Consider the following 17890-nt stretch of genomic DNA (forward strand, 5'->3'; position numbering starts at 1 on the left):
TTTCATTATTCAGCTAGAGCATATCATTTTAAACATGTTTCGGATTTACCTGTATTATCAAATTTGCTTCATTCTCATGGTATCCCTTGTTGAAGGAGCAGCTATGCCCTACTGGGAGCTAGCTCATTTTAATCTCCATGAGGTGCCTATTCATTTTTGGAAACTAAAACTTTACACTTATTCAAAAGGTAAACAACTAAGATTAATATAATAACTGCATTTTATTTTCAAGGCAATCTTCACTTTGATATAATTAGAATAGTAATCATTATATATAGTATATGGAAGTGTCTTATCTAATGTGACATTCATTTGAAAATGGATTTATAAGTTTGTGGAAATCATACAACACCACATTATGGCGCATTGTTTTTATATATTTTTCCGTACAATTTTTTTAAATGCACAGAAAACAAATTTTAGTGTCCATTTATTTTTTTTATGCAGTTTTAGGAATCAACCCTACAACATTGGTACATACAATTAAAATATATTTCTTTCATGTAATTAGCAAGAGTCCATGAGCTAGTGACGTATGGGATATACATTCCTACCAGGAGGGGCAAAGTTTCCCAAACCTCAAAATGCCTATAAATACACCCCTCACCACACCCACAATTCAGTTTTACAAACTTTGCCTCCTATGGAGGTGGTGAAGTAAGTTTGTGCTAGATTCTACGTTGATATGCGCTCCGCAGCAAGTTGGAGCCCGGTTTTCCTCTCAGCGTGCAGTGAATGTCAGAGGGATGTGAGGAGAGTATTGCCTATTTGAATGCAGTGATGTCCTTCTACGGGGTCTATTTCATAGGTTCTCTGTTATCGGTCGTAGAGATTCATCTCTTACCTCCCTTTTCAGATCGACGATATACTCTTATTTATATACCATTACCTCTGCTGATTTTCGTTTCAGTACTGGTTTGGCTTTCTACAAACATGTAGATGAGTGTCCTGGGGTAAGTAAATCTTATTTTCTGTGACACTCTAAGCTATGGTTGGGCACTTTATTTATAAAGTTCTAAATATATGTATTCAAACATTTATTTGCCTTGACTCAGAATGTTCAGCATTCCTTATTTTCAGACAGTCAGTTTCATATTTGGGATAATGCATTTGAATCAATCATTTCTTTCATGTAATTAACAAGAGTCCATGAGCTAGTGACGTATGGGATATACATTCCTACCAGGAGGGGCAAAGTTTCCCAAACCTTAAAATGCCTATAAATACACCCCTCACCACACCCACAAATCAGTTTTACAAACTTTGCCTCCAAGGGAGGTGGTGAAGTAAGTTTGTGCTAGATTCTACGTTGATATGCGCTCCGCAGCAAGTTGGAGCCCGGTTTTCCTCTCAGCGTGCAGTGAATGTCAGAGGGATGTGAGGAGAGTATTGCCTATTGAATGCAGTGATCTCCTTCTACGGGGTCTATTTCATAAGGTTCTCTGTTATCGGTCGTAGAGATTCATCTCTTACCTCCCTTTTCAGATCGACGATATACTCTTATATTTACCATTTCCTCTACTGATTCTCGTTTCAGTACTGGTTTGGCTTTCTACAAACATGTAGATGAGTGTCCTGGGGTAAGTAAGTCTTATTTTCTGTGACACTCTAAGCTATGGTTGGGCACTTTATTTATAAAGTTCTAAATATATGTATTCAAACATTTATTTGCCTTGACTCAGAATGTTCAACTTTCCTTATTTCCAGACAGTCAGTTTCATATTTGGGATTATGCTTTTATTATCATATTTTTCTTACCTCAAAAATTTGACTTTTTTCCCTGTGGGCTGTTAGGCTCGCGGGGGCTGAAAATGCTTCATTTTATTGCGTCATTCTTGGCGCGGACTTTTTTTGGCGCAAAAATTCATTTCCGTTTCCGGCGTCATACGTGTCGCCGGAAGTTGCGTCATTTTTTTGACGTTATTTTGCGCCAAAAATGTCGGCGTTCCGGATGTGGCGTCATTTTTGGCGCCAAAAGCATTTAGGCGCCAAATAATGTGGGCGTCTTATTTGGCGCCAAAAAATATGGGCGTCGCTTTTGTCTCCACATTATTTCAGTCTCATTTTTCATTTGCTTCTGGTTGCTAGAAGCTTGATGTTTGGCATTTTTTTCCCATTCCTGAAACTGTCTTATAAGGAATTTGATCTATTTTGCTTTATATGTTGTTTTTTCTCTTACATATTGCAAGATGTCTCACGTTGCATCTGAGCCAGAAGATACTACAGGAAAACCTCTGCCTGCTGGATCTACCAAAGCTAAGTGTATCTGCTGTAAACTTTTGGTAGCTATTCCTCCAGCTGTTGTTTGTATTAAATGTCATGACAAACTTGTTAATGCAGATAATATTTCCTTTAGTGATGTACCATTGCCTGTTGCAGTTCCCTCAACATCTAAGGTGCAGAATGTTCCTGATAACATAAGAGATTTTGTTTCTGAATCCATAAAGAAGGCTTTGTCTGTTATTTCTCCTTCTAGTAAACGTAAAAAGTCTTTTAAATCTTCTCTCTCTACAGATGAATTTTTAAATGAACACCATCATTCTGATTCTTTGGACTCTTCTGGTTCAGAGGATTCTGTCTCAGAGATTGATGCTGATAAATCTTCATATTTATTTAAGATGGAATTTATTCGCTCTTTACTTAAAGAAGTACTAATTGCTTTAGAAATAGAGGATTCTAGTCCTCTTGATACTAATTCTATACGTTTGGATAAGGTTTTTAAAGCTCCTGCGGTTATTCCAGAAGTCTTTCCTGTTCCTAATGCTATTTCTGCAGTAATTGCTAAGGAATGGGATAGATTGGGTAATTCATTTACTCCTTCTAAACGTTTTAAGCAATTATATCCTGTTCCGCCTGACAGATTAGAATTTTGGGACAAAATCCCTAAAGTTGATGGGGCTATTTCTACCCTTGCTAAACGTACTACCATTCCTACATCAGATGGTACCTCGTTTAAGGATCCTTTAGATAGAAAAATTGAATCTTTTCTAAGAAAAGCTTATCTATGTTCAGGTAATCTTCTTAGACCTGCTATATCATTGGCTGATGTTGCTGCAGCTTCAACTTTTTGGTTGGAAACTCTAGCGCAACAAGTAACAAATCGTGATTCTCATGATATTATTATTCTTCTCCAGCATGCTAATAATTTCATCTGTGATGCCATTTTTGATATTATTAGAGTTGATGTTAGATTTATGTCTCTGGCTATCTTAGCCAGAAGAGCTTTATGGCTTAAGACTTGGAATGCTGATATGGCTTCTAAATCAACTCTACTTTCCATTTCTTTCCAGGGAAACAAATTATTTGGTTCTCAGTTGGATTCTATTATTTCAACTGTTACTGGTGGGAAAGGAACTTTTTTACCACAGGATAAAAAGTCTAAAGGTAAAAACAGGGCTAACAATCGTTTTCGTTCCTTTCGTTTCAACAAAGAACAAAAGCCTGATCCTTCGTCCTCAGGAGCAGTTTCAGTTTGGAAACCATCCCCAGTCTGGAATAAATCCAAGCCTGCTAGAAAGGCAAAGCCTGCTTCTAAGTTCACATGAAGGTACGGCCCTCATTCCAGTTCAGCTGGTAGGGGGCAGGTTACGTTTTTTCAAAGAAATTTGGATCAGTTCTGTTCACAATCTTTGGATTCAGAACATTGTTTCAGAAGGGTACAGAATTGGTTTCAAGATGAGACCTCCTGCAAAGAGATTTTTTCTTTCCCATGTCCCAGTAAATCCAGTGAAAGCTCAAGCATTTCTGAATTGTGTTTCAGATCTAGAGTTGGCTGGAGTAATTATGCCAGTTCCAGTTCCGGAACAGGGGATGGGGTTTTATTCAAATCTCTTCATTGTACCAAAGAAGGAGAATTCCTTCAGACCAGTTCTGGATCTAAAATTATTGAATCGTTATGTAAGGATACCAACGTTCAAGATGGTAACTGTAAGGACTATATTGCCTTTTGTTCAGCAAGGGAATTATATGTCCACAATAGATTTACAGGATGCATATCTGCATATTCCGATTCATCCAGATCATTATCAGTTCCTGAGATTCTCTTTTCTAGACAAGCATTACCAATTTGTGGCTCTACCGTTTGGCCTTGCTACAGCTCCAAGAATTTTCACAAAGATTCTCGGTGCCCTTCTGTCTGTAATCAGAGAACAGGGTATTGTGGTATTTCCTTATTTGGACGATATCTTGGTACTTGCTCCGTCTTTACATTTAGCAGAGTCTCATACGAATCGACTTGTGTTGTTTCTTCAAGATCATGGTTGGAGGATCAATTTTCCAAAAAGTTCTTTGATTCCTCAAACAAGGGTAACCTTTCTGGGTTTCCAGATAGATTCAGTGTCCATGACTTTGTCTTTAACAGACAAGAGACGTCTAAAATTGATTACAGCCTGTCGAAACCTTCAGTCTCAATCATTCCCTTCGGTAGCCTTATGCATGGAAATTCTAGGTCTTATGACTGCTGCATCGGACGCGATCCCCTTTGCTCGTTTTCACATGCGACCTCTTCAGCTCTGTATGCTGAACCAATGGTGCAGGGATTACACGAAGATATATCAATTAATATCTTTAAAACCGATTGTTCGGCACTCTCTGACGTGGTGGACAGATCACCATCGTTTAATTCAGGGGGCTTCTTTTGTTCTTCCGACCTGGACTGTAATTTCAACAGATGCAAGTCTCTCAGGTTGGGGAGCTGTGTGGGGATCTCTGACGGCACAAGGAGTTTGGGAATCTCAGGAGGTGAGATTACCGATCAATATCTTGGAACTCCGTGCAGTTTTCAGAGCTCTTCAGTTTTGGCCTCTTCTGAAGAGAGAATCGTTCATTTGTTTTCAGACAGACAATGTCACAACTGTGGCATACATCAATCATCAAGGAGGGACTCACAGTCCTCTGGCTATGAAAGAAGTATCTCGAATTTTGGTTTGGGCGGAATCCAGCTCCTGTCTAATCTCTGCGGTTCATATCCCAGGTGTAGACAATTGGGAAGCGGATTATCTCAGTCGCCAAACGTTGCATCCGGGCGAATGGTCTCTTCACCCAGAGGTATTTCTTCAGATTGTTCAAATGTGGGGGCTCCCAGAGATAGATCTGATGGCCTCTCATCTAAACAAGAAACTTCCCAGGTATCTGTCCAGATCCCGGGATCCTCAGGCGGAGGCAGTGGATGCATTATCACTTCCTTGGAAGTATCATCCTGCCTATATCTTTCCGCCTCTAGTTCTTCTTCCAAGAGTAATCTCCAAGATTCTGAGGGAATGCTCGTTTGTTCTGCTAATAGCTCCGGCATGGCCTCACAGGTTTTGGTATGCGGATCTTGTCCAGGTGGCATCTTGCCAACCATGGACTCTTCCGTTAAGACCAGACCTTCTGTCTCAAGGTCCTTTTTTCCATCCGGATCTGAAATCCTTAAATTTAAAGGTATGGAGATTGAACGCTTGATTCTTGGTCATAGAGGTTTCTCTGACTCCGTGATTAATACTATGTTACAGGCTCGTAAATCTGTATCTCGAGAGATATATTATAGAGTCTGGAAGACTTATATTTCTTGGTGTCTTTCTCATCATTTTTCTTGGCATTCTTTTAGAATACCGAGAATTTTACAGTTTCTTCAGGATGGTTTAGATAAGGGTTTGTCCGCGAGTTCTTTGAAAGGACAAATCTCCGCTCTTTCTGTTCTTTTTCACAGAAAGATTGCTATTCTTCCTGATATTCATTGTTTTGTACAAGCTTTGGTTCGTATAAAACCTGTCATTAAGTCAATTTCTCCTCCATGGAGTTTGAATTTGGTTTTGGGAGCTCTTCAAGCTCCTCCGTTTGAACCTATGCATTCATTGGACATTAAATTACTTTCTTGGAAAGTTTTGTTCCTTTTGGCCATCTCTTCTGCTAGAAGAGTTTCTGAATTATCTGCTCTTTCGTGTGAGTCTCCTTTTCTGATTTTTCATCAGGATAAGGCGGTGTTGCGAACTTCTTTTGAATTTTTACCTAAAGTTGTGAATTCCAACAACATTAGTAGAGAAATTGTGGTTCCTTCATTATGTCCTAATCCTAAGAATTCTAAGGAGAAATCATTGCATTCTTTGGATGTTGTTAGAGCTTTGAAATATTATGTTGAAGCTACGAAATCTTTCCGTAAGACTTCTAGTCTATTTGTTATCTTTTCCGGTTCTAGGAAAGGCCAGAAAGCTTCTGCCATTTCTTTGGCATCTTGGTTGAAATCTTTAATTCATCTTGCCTATGTTGAGTCGGGTAAAATTCCGCCTCAAAGAATTACAGCTCATTCTACTAGGTCAGTTTCTACTTCCTGGGCGTTTAGGAATGAAGCTTCGGTTGACCAGATCTGCAAAGCAGCAACTTGGTCCTCTTTGCATACTTTTACTAAATTCTACCATTTTGATGTATTTTCTTCTTCTGAAGCAGTTTTTGGTAGAAAAGTTCTTCAGGCAGCGGTTTCAGTTTGAATCTTCTGCTTATGTTTTTTGTTAAACTTTATTTTGGGTGTGGATTATTTTCAGCAGGAATTGGCTGTCTTTATTTTATCCCTCCCTCTCTAGTGACTCTTGTGTGGAAAGATCCACATCTTGGGTAGTCATTATCCCATACGTCACTAGCTCATGGACTCTTGTTAATTACATGAAAGAAAACATAATTTATGTAAGAACTTACCTGATAAATTCATTTCTTTCATATTAACAAGAGTCCATGAGGCCCACCCTTTTTTGTGGTGGTTATGATTTTTTTGTATAAAGCACAATTATTCCAATTCCTTTATTTTATATGCTTCGCACTTTTTTTCTTATCACCCCACTTCTTGGCTATTCGTTAAACTGATTTGTGGGTGTGGTGAGGGGTGTATTTATAGGCATTTTAAGGTTTGGGAAACTTTGCCCCTCCTGGTAGGAATGTATATCCCATACGTCACTAGCTCATGGACTCTTGTTAATATGAAAGAAATGAATTTATCAGGTAAGTTCTTACATAAATTATGTTTTTTTCTTACCTTAAAAAATTTGACTTTTTTTCCCTGTGGGCTGTTAGGCTCGCGGGGGCTGAAAATGCTTCATTTTATTGCGTCATTCTTGGCGCTGACTTTTTTGGCGCAAAAAATCTTTTCTGTTTCCGGCGTCATACGTGTCGCCGGAAGTTGCGTCATTTTTTGACGTCCTTTTGCGCCAAAAATGTCGGCGTTCCGGATGTGGCGTCATTTTTGGCGCCAAAAAGCCTTTAGGCGCAAAACAATGTGGGCGTATTATTTGGCGCCAAAAAATATGGGCGTTGCTTTTGTCTCCACGTTATTTCAGTATCATTTTTTCTTTGCTTCTGGTTACTAGAAGCTTGTTTATTGGCATTTTTTCCCATTCCTGAAACTGTCATTTAAGGAATTTGATAAATTTTGCTTTATATGTTGTTTTTTCTCTTACATATTGCAAGATGTCTCACGTTGCATCTGAATCAGAAGATACTTCAGGAAAATCGCTGTCTAGTGCTGGAACTACCAAAGCTAAGTGTATCTGCTGTAAACTTTTGGTAGCTATTCCTCCGGCTGTTGTTTGTATTAATTGTCATGACAAACTTGTTAAAGCAGATAATATTTCCTTTAGTAATGTACCATTGCCTGTTGCAGTTCCCTCAACATCTAAGGTGCAGAATGTTCCTGATAACATAAGAGATTTTGTTTCTGAATCCATCAAGAAGGCTATGTCTGTTATTTCTCCTTCTAGTAAACATAAAAAATCTTTTAAAACTTCTCTCTCTACAGATGAATTTTTAAATGATCATCATTCTGATTCTGATGACTCTTCTGGCTCAGAGGATTCTGTCTCAGAGATTGATGCTGATAAATCTTCATATTTATTTAAAATGGAATTTATTCGTTCTTTACTTAAAGAAGTACTAATTGCTTTAGAAATAGAGGATTCTGGTCCTCTTGATACTAATTCTAAACGTTTAGATAAGGTATTTAAATCTCCTGTGGTTATTCCAGAAGTTTTTCCTGTTCCTAATGCTATTTCTGAAGTAATTTCCAGAGAATGGGATAAATTGGGTAATTAATTTACTCCTTCTAAACGTTTTAAGCAATTATATCCTGTGCCGTCTGACAGATTAGAATTTTGGGACAAAATCCCTAAAGTCGATGGGGCTATTTCTACCCTTGCTAAACGTACTACTATTCCTACGTCAGATGGTACTTCGTTTAAAGATCCTTTAGATAGGAAAATTGAATCCTTTCTAAGAAAAGCTTATCTATGTTCAGGTAATCTTCTTAGACCTGCTATATCTTTGGCTGATGTTGCTGCAGCTTCAACTTTTTGGTTGGAGACTTTAGCACAACAAGTAACAGATCATGATTCTCATAATATTATTATTCTTCTTCAGCATGCTAATAATTTTATCTGTGATGCCATTTTTGATATTATCAGAGTTGATGTCAGGTTTATGTCTCTAGCTATTTTAGCTAGAAGAGCTTTATGGCTTAAAACTTGGAATGCTGATATGGCTTCTAAATCAACTCTACTTTCCATTTCTTTCCAGGGTAACAAATTATTTGGTTCTCAGTTGGATTCCATTATCTCAACTGTTACTGGTGGGAAAGGAACTTTTTTACCACAGGATAAAAAATCTAAGGGTAAAAACAGGGCTAATAATCGTTTTCGTTCCTTTCGTTTCAACAAAGAACAAAAGCCTGATCCTTCATCCTCAGGAGCAGTTTCAGTTTGGAAACCATCTCCAGTCTGGAATAAATCCAAGCCTTCTAGAAAGGCAAAGCCTGCTTCTAAGTCCACATGAAGGTGCGGCCCTCATTCCAGCTCAGCTGGTAGGGGGCAGGTTACGTTTTTTCAAAGAAATTTGGATCAATTCTGTTCACAATCTTTGGATTCAGAAGGGTACAGAATTGGTTTCAAGATGAGACCTCCTGCAAAGAGATTTTTTCTTTCCCGTGTCCCAGTAAATCCAGTGAAAGCTCAAGCATTTCTGAATTGTGTTTCAGATCTAGAGTTGGCTGGAGTAATTATGCCAGTTCCAGTTCTGGAACAGGGGATGGGGTTTTATTCAAATCTCTTCATTGTACCAAAGAAGGAGAATTCCTTCAGACCAGTTCTGGATCTAAAAATATTGAATCGTTATGTAAGGATACCAACGTTCAAAATGGTAACTGTAAGGACTATCTTGCCTTTTGTTCAGCAAGGGCATTTTATGTCCACAATAGATTTACAGGATGCATATCTGCATATTCCGATTCATCCAGATCATTATCAGTTCCTGAGATTCTCTTTTCTGGACAAGCATTACCAGTTTGTGGCTCTGCCGTTTGGCCTAGCTACAGCTCCAAGAATTTTTACAAAGGTTCTCGGTGCCCTTCTGTCTATAATCAGAGAACAGGGTATTGTGGTATTTCCTTATTTGGACGATATCTTGGTACTTGCTCAGTCTTTACATTTAGCAGAATCTCATACGAATCGACTTGTGTTGTTTCTTCAAGATCATGGTTTGAGGATCAATTCACCAAAAAGTTCATTGATTCCTCAGACAAGGGTAACCTTTCTGGGTTTCCAGATAGATTCAGTGTCCATGACTCTGTCTTTAACAGACAAGAGACGTCTAAAATTGATTTCAGCTTGTCGAAACCTTCAGTCACAATCATTCCCTTCGGTAGCCTTATGCATGGAAATTCTAGGTCTTATGACTGCTGCATCGGACGCGATCCCCTTTGCTCGTTTTCACATGCGACCTCTTCAGCTCTGTATGCTGAATCAATGGTGCAAGGATTACACAAAGATATCTCAATTAATATCTTTAAAACCGATTGTACGACACTCTCTAACGTGGTGGACAGATCACCATCGTTTAATTCAGGGGGCTTCTTTTGTGCTTCCGACCTGGACTGTAATTTCAACAGATGCAAGTCTCACAGGTTGGGGAGCTGTGTGGGGATCTCTGACGGCACAAGGAGTTTGGGAATCTCAGGAGGTGAGATTACCGATCAATATTTTGGAACTCCGTGCAATTTTCAGAGCTCTTCAGTCTTGGCCTCTTCTGAAGAGAGAATCGTTCATTTGTTTTCAGACAGACAATGTCACTACTGTGGCATACATCAATCATCAAGGAGGGACTCACAGTCCTCTGGCTATGAAAGAAGTATCTCGGATTCTGGTTTGGGCGGAATCCAGCTCCTGTCTAATCTCTGCGGTTCATATCCCAGGTATAGACAATTGGGAAGCGGATTATCTCAGTCGCCAAACGTTGCATCCAGGCAAATGGTCTCTTCACCCAGAGGTATTTCTTCAGATTGTTCAAATGTGGGAGCTTCCAGAAATAGATCTGATGGCGTCTCATCTAAACAAGAAACTTCCCAGGTATCTGTCCAGATCCCGGGATCCTCAGGCGGAAGCAGTGGATGCATTATCACTTCCTTGGAAGTATCATCCTGCTTATATCTTTCCCCCTCTAGTTCTTCTTCCAAGAGTAATCTCCAAGATTCTGAAGGAATGCTCGTTTGTTCTGCTGGTAGCTCCGGCATGGCCTCACAGGTTTTGGTATGCGGATCTTGTCCGGATGGCCTCTTGCCATCCGTGGACTATTCCGCTACGACCAGACCTTCTGTCGCAAGGTCCTTTTTTCCATCAGGATCTCAAATCCTTAAATTTAAAGGTATGGAGATTGAACACTTGATTCTTGGTCAAAGAGGTTTCTCTGACTCTGTGATTATTACTATGTTACAGGCTCGTAAATCTGTATCCAGAGAGATATATTATAGAGTCTGGAAGACTTATATTTCTTGGTGTCTTTCTCATCATTTTTCTTGGCATTCTTTTAGAATTCCGAGAATTTTACAGTTTCTTTAGGATGGTTTAGAAAGGTTTATCCGCAAGTTCTTTGAAAGGACAAATCTCTGCTCTTTCTGTTCTTTTTCACAGAAAGATTGCTAATCTTCCTGATATTCATTGTTTTGTACAAGCTTTGGTTCGTATAAAACCTGTCATTAAGTCAATTTCTCCTCCTTGGAGTTTGAATTTGGTTCTGGGGGCTCTTCAAGCTCCTCCGTTTGAACCTATGCATTCATTGGACATTAAATTGCTTTCTTGGAAAGTTTTGTTTTTTTTGGCAATCTCTTCTGCCAGAAGAGTTTCTGAATTATCTGCTCTTTCTTGTGAGTCTCCTTTTCTGATTTTTCATCAGGATAAGGCAGTGTTGCGAACTTCTTTTGAATTTTTACCTAAAGTTGTGAATTCTAACAACATTAGTAGGGAAATTGTGGTTCCTTCATTATGTCCTAATCCTAAGAATTCTAAGGAGAAATCATTGCATTCTTTGGATGTTGTTAGAGCTTTGAAATATTATGTTGAAGCTACTAAGTCTTTCCGAAAGACTTCTAGTTTATTTGTTATCTTTTCTGGTTCTAGAAAAGGCCAGAAAGCTTCTGCCATTTCTTTGGCATCTTGGTTGAAATCTTTAATTCATCTTGCCTATGTTGAGTCGGGTAAATCTCCGCTTCAAAGGATTACAGCTCATTCTACTAGGTCAGTTTCTACTTCCTGGGCGTTTAGGAATGAAGCTTCGATTGATCAGATTTGCAAAGCAGCAACTTGGTCCTCTTTGCATACTTTTACTAAATTCTACCATTTTGATGTATTTTCTTCTTCTGAAGCAGTTTTTGGTAGAAAAGTACTTCAGGCAGCGGTTTCAGTTTGAATCTTCTGCTTATGTTTTTCATTAAACTTTATTTTGGGTGTGGATTATTTTCAGCAGGAATTGGCTGTCTTTATTTTATCCCTCCCTCTCTAGTGACTCTTGCGTGGAAAGATCCACATCTTGGGTAATCATTATCCCATACGTCACTAGCTCATGGACTCTTGCTAATTACATGAAAGAAAACATAATTTATGTAAGAACTTACCTGATAAATTCATTTCTTTCATATTAGCAAGAGTCCATGAGGCCCGCCCTTTTTTGGGGTGGTTATGATTTTTGTATAAAGCACAATTATTCCAATTCCTTATTTTATATGCTTTCGCACTTTTTTATCACCCCACTTCTTGGCTATTCGTTAAACTGAATTGTGGGTATGGTGAGGGGTGTATTTATAGGCATTTTGAGGTTTGGGAAACTTTGCCCCTCCTGGTAGGAATGTATATCCCATACGTCACTAGCTCATGGACTCTTGCTAATATGAAAGAAATGAATTTATCAGGTAAGTTCTTACATAAATTATGTTATTTATAGTTCCTATTTGCATTCCATTACTCATCATAGAACATTTTGCAATGTTATGCCAGTCTTAAAAATGAATATGTGGTTTTCTTTGTGGTAGGTTACACAACTTTATGTACCTTCAGCTAGGCATGTATGGAGGGTCAGACGGATGGGAAGAATTGGACCTTTGCAATCTACTTTAGATGGTAAGTACATGAGAAGTTAGTTTCTATAAGTCATGCTTATAAGATAACTCATAAGCCTAGGTCAGACAAGAAACACACTTTCTTAGAGAATAGCTTGTTTTTAAAACCTAATTTTTCACAGATAACACAAATGCAAAACACAATGCGGGTATTCTGTGAAAGGATGAACGAGTGGATTAAAATCTTAGTTGTGTTTTGTGTAAGGAAATGTTGAATTTTAAAAATGTTCATGGTGGAAGCTGCAGGAATTGGCCAAAGACTGAATGTGAGGAGTGAAAGAAGATCTGAGCCCAATGTAACCCCAAGACATCAGACATGTGGGGTAACAATGGAATTATCAACAGTTATAGAAAAATGGGGGTGTTTGGGAAGAAAGGGGGTGATAAGGAGCTCAGTTTTGGAGAGATTTATCTCAAGGAAGGAGATAGGTCTGGTGCATAGAGGTAGGATTTGGGTGTTGTCTGCATACAAATGATATTAAAACCCATGGGACTTTATTAAGGAACCTAATTATGACATATAGATTGAGAAGAGAAGGGGACCAAGGACAGAGCCTTGAGATACCCCAACAGAAAGTATTAAAGGGGCAGAGGCTGCACCAAAGAAGGCTACACTAAAGGTATGGTTAGACAGGTAGGAAGAGAGCAAAATAGCCTTGTCAACAGTATCAAATGCTGCAGGCAGATCGCGGAGGATTAGCAGAGAGAAGTGGCCTTTCAATTTTGCTGTAAGTAGGTCATTGGTAACCTTAACGATTGCGGTCTCTGTGGAGTGGGTCAAGGAGGGAGTTTAATGTAAGGAAATGTGATAGATGTGTATATACTAGCTTTTCATGAAGTTTTGAGGCAAGGGGTAGTATGGAAACAGGGCGGTAGTTGGATGGGGAGGTTGGATCGAGAGAAGGTTTCTTTGAGGATAGGTGTGACCATTGCATTTTTTTTAGAAATTAGGGAAATATACCGGTGCTGAGGGAGAGGTCGAAAATTTGTGTGAGTATAGAGGTAAGGGTAGAAGAGAGGGAGGGGAGTAGCTGTGAGGAGATGGGATTGAGGGGATGGTAGTGAGGTGAGAAGACAGTATAAGGGCAGAAACTTCTTCCTCAGTAACAAGGGCGAAAAAGCTGAATTTATGGCTTTTTTGGACTTTTGCGGGGGTTGGAGACTGTTACAATGTTGAGAGATGACTTTGTTTCTGATGGAATCAATTTTGTTATTGAAGTGGTTGGCAAAGAGAAAAGTTGTAGTGGGGGGTGTCGTGGGCAGCAAAGAGTATTGAAAGTGGAGAACAGGCGTTTTGGGTTTGAAGAAAGAGCAGAGATAAGAGTATAGAAGTAATCTTGAGAGGTTATGGGCAGAATAGTAGGAGTTCAAGATGAACTTGTAGTGAAGTTAGCTGAACGCTAAGATTTTCTCCAGTGGACAGAGCATTCAGCTGAGTCCACTAAAATTAGTTAATGACATGATGAAAGGCAGTCAAAATGTCAATTGGGAAAGTTTGATTCAGGGTAAGATAAGTTAAAATAAACAGACAATAGAATTTGGAGGGGACTGAGGTTGTACCATTAGTAAACTTATACATTTAGGAAAAATAGCAAGTATTGACAAAGTTTGACATTAGTCCAAACTATGAAACTTGATTTTAAATTTAAGATGTAAAATTGTATTTCTAGAAAGAGCTACAGCAAAAACCATTGCACCCATACTCATGAATTGTATTATGGGAATAGGATTGTGAGGTCGTACAATCCTTATCTGATGGAAAACTAAACATTAGATCTGTAAGCTTCAGTCTGGCCACACAAGTGATGGAGAAGAGAGAAAAGTCACAACTGAAGAACATGTGTAATTACTGTTGGATAACAAATCAATATAACTTGACTATATGATTTGTTTGGGTGTATTTCTTATTTAAATTAGTATATTTAAGATGTGTAGTGTTGGTTACTGGCTTTACCAGACCAGCAGACTGACTGCTTGAGTTATTAAAAACCAGCCTAGTTGGTATAAATAACCCTTTAAAATGAATTTGTTTATTCTAAAGAGAGATAAAGACATATCTTACTTATAGCATTTATAATTCTCTATTGACGATACTTTGCATAGACAACTCATTTGGACGGTAAAAGCTTTTTAGAAGTGGTAAGCGCAAGGGATAGAGCACATCGCAAGGCAGTTTTTATTTTTCCTTTTAATAGTAACGTACCAATACCCCGGCTGAAATGTCCTAAATTTGCAAAGACAGACACAGCTTTTGTGCACGGTTAAATTGTTATAATGAGTATATTTCCTTTACAAGATATGACGAGTCCACGGATTACATCCTTAATTATGGGATTACGCCTCCTGGTCAGCAGGAAGTGGCAAAGAGCACCACAGCAGAGCTGTATATATAGCTCCTCCCTTCCCTCCCACTCCAGTCATTCTCTTTGCCTGTGTTAGTGATAGAAAGAGGTAAAGTGAGGTGATAGTTTAGATGCTTCAATCAAGTTTTTTATTTTAAAATGGTGCCAGTGAGTACTATTTTTCTCAGGGAGAAATCGTCAGTCAATTAATTCCCAAGAGGAGTGGAGACATTTCATTTTTCTGCCCTGATGTTGATGATCTTAGCAGACATTATCTAAGATGCTGCTGGTTTCCACTGAGCAGTTGAAGGTAGTGTAAAGAAGTATCTTCAGTGTGGAGAACCGTGTCATGCTACAAGCAGCATTGAGGTATGTTTCAGTCATTTGTTTCTGGGGAGACTTGATACATCAGAACAGGCTGACATTATTCCCTATCTGGGGAGCACTATATGTATGGAAATGGTGCACCTGGAATTCCCTTTATATAGATTGCTAAATATGTCTAAAGATATCTTTAAAGTATATTCAGTGTGGGCTAGACGCTGGGAGATGCGGTTTGCTTCAGGGCTGTCATTTTCATTTCATTATCACTGGCCTGAGGAGTGCAGTGTTTTTTTTAATGAAGTTACACTTGGTATTTGTGGTGTATGTAAGAGGGGCACATGGCTTAATACTTTATTTGGAACGACATGTTTGTTTCTTTTGGCTACCCTTGCGGGTCTCAGTCGGACTAGAGTTACGCCCACGGTGGGCGGGACCTAATTTTGCGCGCTCAGCCGCGCAGTATCATGCGGATTGGATAGACAGCAAGGTCCTGGGCTCTGGTGGGGCCTAAGTTGTTTTTGCCAAACGAGAGACTTAGGAGCTACTCAATCAGAGACAGTGTGTTCTGGAGGCAGGTAGGCGCCGCAGCAGAGCTGTTGCGAGGAGCAAGGGCCTGAATTGACAAAAAGTTATTTTATCTGATAAATTCAATATAATTTGATATATAACATATCTAAGCAATGTGGTGCAATATTATTAAGATATTTTGGACACATAAAGACAGTTTTTATTGCTGCAAACGTTGTTTTTGAGATAACAGAAAAATTGTTGCGCTTTTATTATTTAAAGGCGCAGTACACTTTTTAGTTCCAAAATTTTTGTCTATGTAAATTGACTTCAGAGCTCAATATTTCAAGTAAAAAACAACTATTTTTGCTATTGCTAGTCTGGTGAACATGTCTGAACTTGAGGAATCTGCTTGTTCTATTGGTTTAGATGCCATTGTGGAACCCCCTCTTTCTTTTTGTCCCTCATGTACTGAAAGGGACTTACAATGTAAAGAGCGGATTTTCTTTAAGGAAAGTGTGCCTAAGGATGCTTCCCAGTCTGATGAGAATCGGGGTATGCCGCTACTTTCTCCCCAAGCGTCACAACCTTTAACGCCCACCCAAGCGACGCCGGGTTCTTCAACCGCGTCTACTTCATTTACTCTGCAGGATATGGCTGCAGTTATGTCATCTACTCTTACAGAGGTTTTATCTAAGTTGCCAGTGTTACAGGGCAAACGCAGTAGGACAGAAGTCACTTTGAATACTGCGACCTCTGATGCTTTGTTGGCTATTTCCGATGTACCCTCACAGGGATCTGATTTGGGGGTCAGGGAACTTCTGTCTAAGGGGGAACTTTCCGATTCGGGAAGTGTGTTACCTCAGACGGACTCGGACGTTTTGTCCTTTATATTTAAGCTTGAACACCTCCGCCTGTTGCTTCGGGAGGTTTTAGCGACTCTATTGTGGTACCACCAGAGAAATTGTGTAAGATGGACAAATACTTAGAGGTGCTTGCTTACTCTGATGTCTTTCCGGTTCCTAAGAGAATCTCGGAAATTATTATGCGGGAATGGGAAAGACCGGGTATCTCATTCTCACCTTCTCCTAATTTTAAGAAAATGTATCCCATATCTGACACTGTTCGGGACTCTTGGCAGACAGTCCCTAAGGTGGAGGGAGCTATATCTACTCTGGCTAAGCGTACAACTATTCCTATTGAGGACAGTTGTGCTTTCAAAGACCCTATGGATAAAAAATTGGAGGGTCTTCTAAAAAAGTTATTTATTCATCAGGGTTTCCTTTTACAACCGACAGCCTGCATTGTACCAGTTACCACGGCAGCAGCTTTCTGGTTTGACGCCTTAGAAGAGTCTCTTAAGACTGAGACTCCTTTAGAGGAAATTTTAGATAGAATTAAGGCTCTTAAGCTGGCTAATTCTTTTATTACGGACGCCGCCTTTCAGATTGCCAAGTTGGCGGCTAAGAATGCCGGATTTGCCATCTTAGCGCGTAGAGCGTTATGGTTAAAGTCTTGGTCTGCTGATGTGTCATCTAAGTCGAAGCTTTTGGCTATTCCTTTCAAGGGGAAAACCCTGACTTGACTTGAAAGAAAGAATTTCTGACATTACGGGAGGTAAGGGTCATCTCCTACCTCAGGATAAAGCAGCTAAACTGAGGGGTAAACAAAATAATTTTCGTCCCGCTTCTTCTTCCGCTAAACAGGAAGGGACTTTTGCTCAAGCCAAGGCCGTCTGGAGACGCAACCAGACTTGGAACAAGGGTAAACCACCCAAGAAGCCCACTGCTGCTCCAAAGACAGCATGAATGGGCGGCCCCCGATCCGGGACAGGATCTAGTAGGGGGCAGACTTTCTCTCTTTGCCCAGGCTTGGGTAAGAGATGTTCAGGACCCCTGGACACTGGAAATCGTGTCCCAAGGGTATCAACTGGAATTCAAAAATTCTCTCCCAAGGGGAGGTTTCTTCTTTCACGATTGTCTGTAAACCAGATAAAAAGAGAGGCGTTCTTACGTTGTGTAAAAGACCTCTCTACTATGGGAGTAATTTGTCCCGTTCCAATACTGGAACAGGGGCAGGGGTTTTACTCAAATCTTTTCGTGGTTCCCAAAAAAAGAGGGAACGTTCAGACCCATTTTAGATCTCAAGAGTCTAAACAAGTTTCTCAGAGTCCCATCCTTCAAGATGGAGACTATTCGAACAATTCTACCATTGATCCAGGAGGGTCAATATATGACTACCGTGGACTTGAAGGATGCCTACCTTCATATTTCTATCCACAAGGATCATCATCAGTTCCTAAGGTTTGCCTTCCTGG

General features: G+C 39.6%; 1 protein-coding gene across 2 annotated transcripts in view; it reads left to right on the forward strand.

Annotated features, from left to right (window-relative positions):
• Window positions 1-17890, forward strand: part of UBE3C (ubiquitin protein ligase E3C) — a 551478-nt gene that overhangs the window by 332411 nt on the left and 201177 nt on the right. For both annotated transcript variants that reach the window (XM_053713824.1, XM_053713825.1), the window contains exon 16: window positions 12314-12401. In XM_053713824.1, coding sequence (XP_053569799.1) covers window positions 12314-12401 — 88 coding nt within the window. The remainder of the gene's footprint in view (window positions 1-12313; window positions 12402-17890) is intronic.

Source organism: Bombina bombina, chromosome 5, assembly GCF_027579735.1.
Source record: "Bombina bombina isolate aBomBom1 chromosome 5, aBomBom1.pri, whole genome shotgun sequence".
NCBI lineage: Eukaryota > Metazoa > Chordata > Amphibia > Anura > Bombinatoridae > Bombina > Bombina bombina.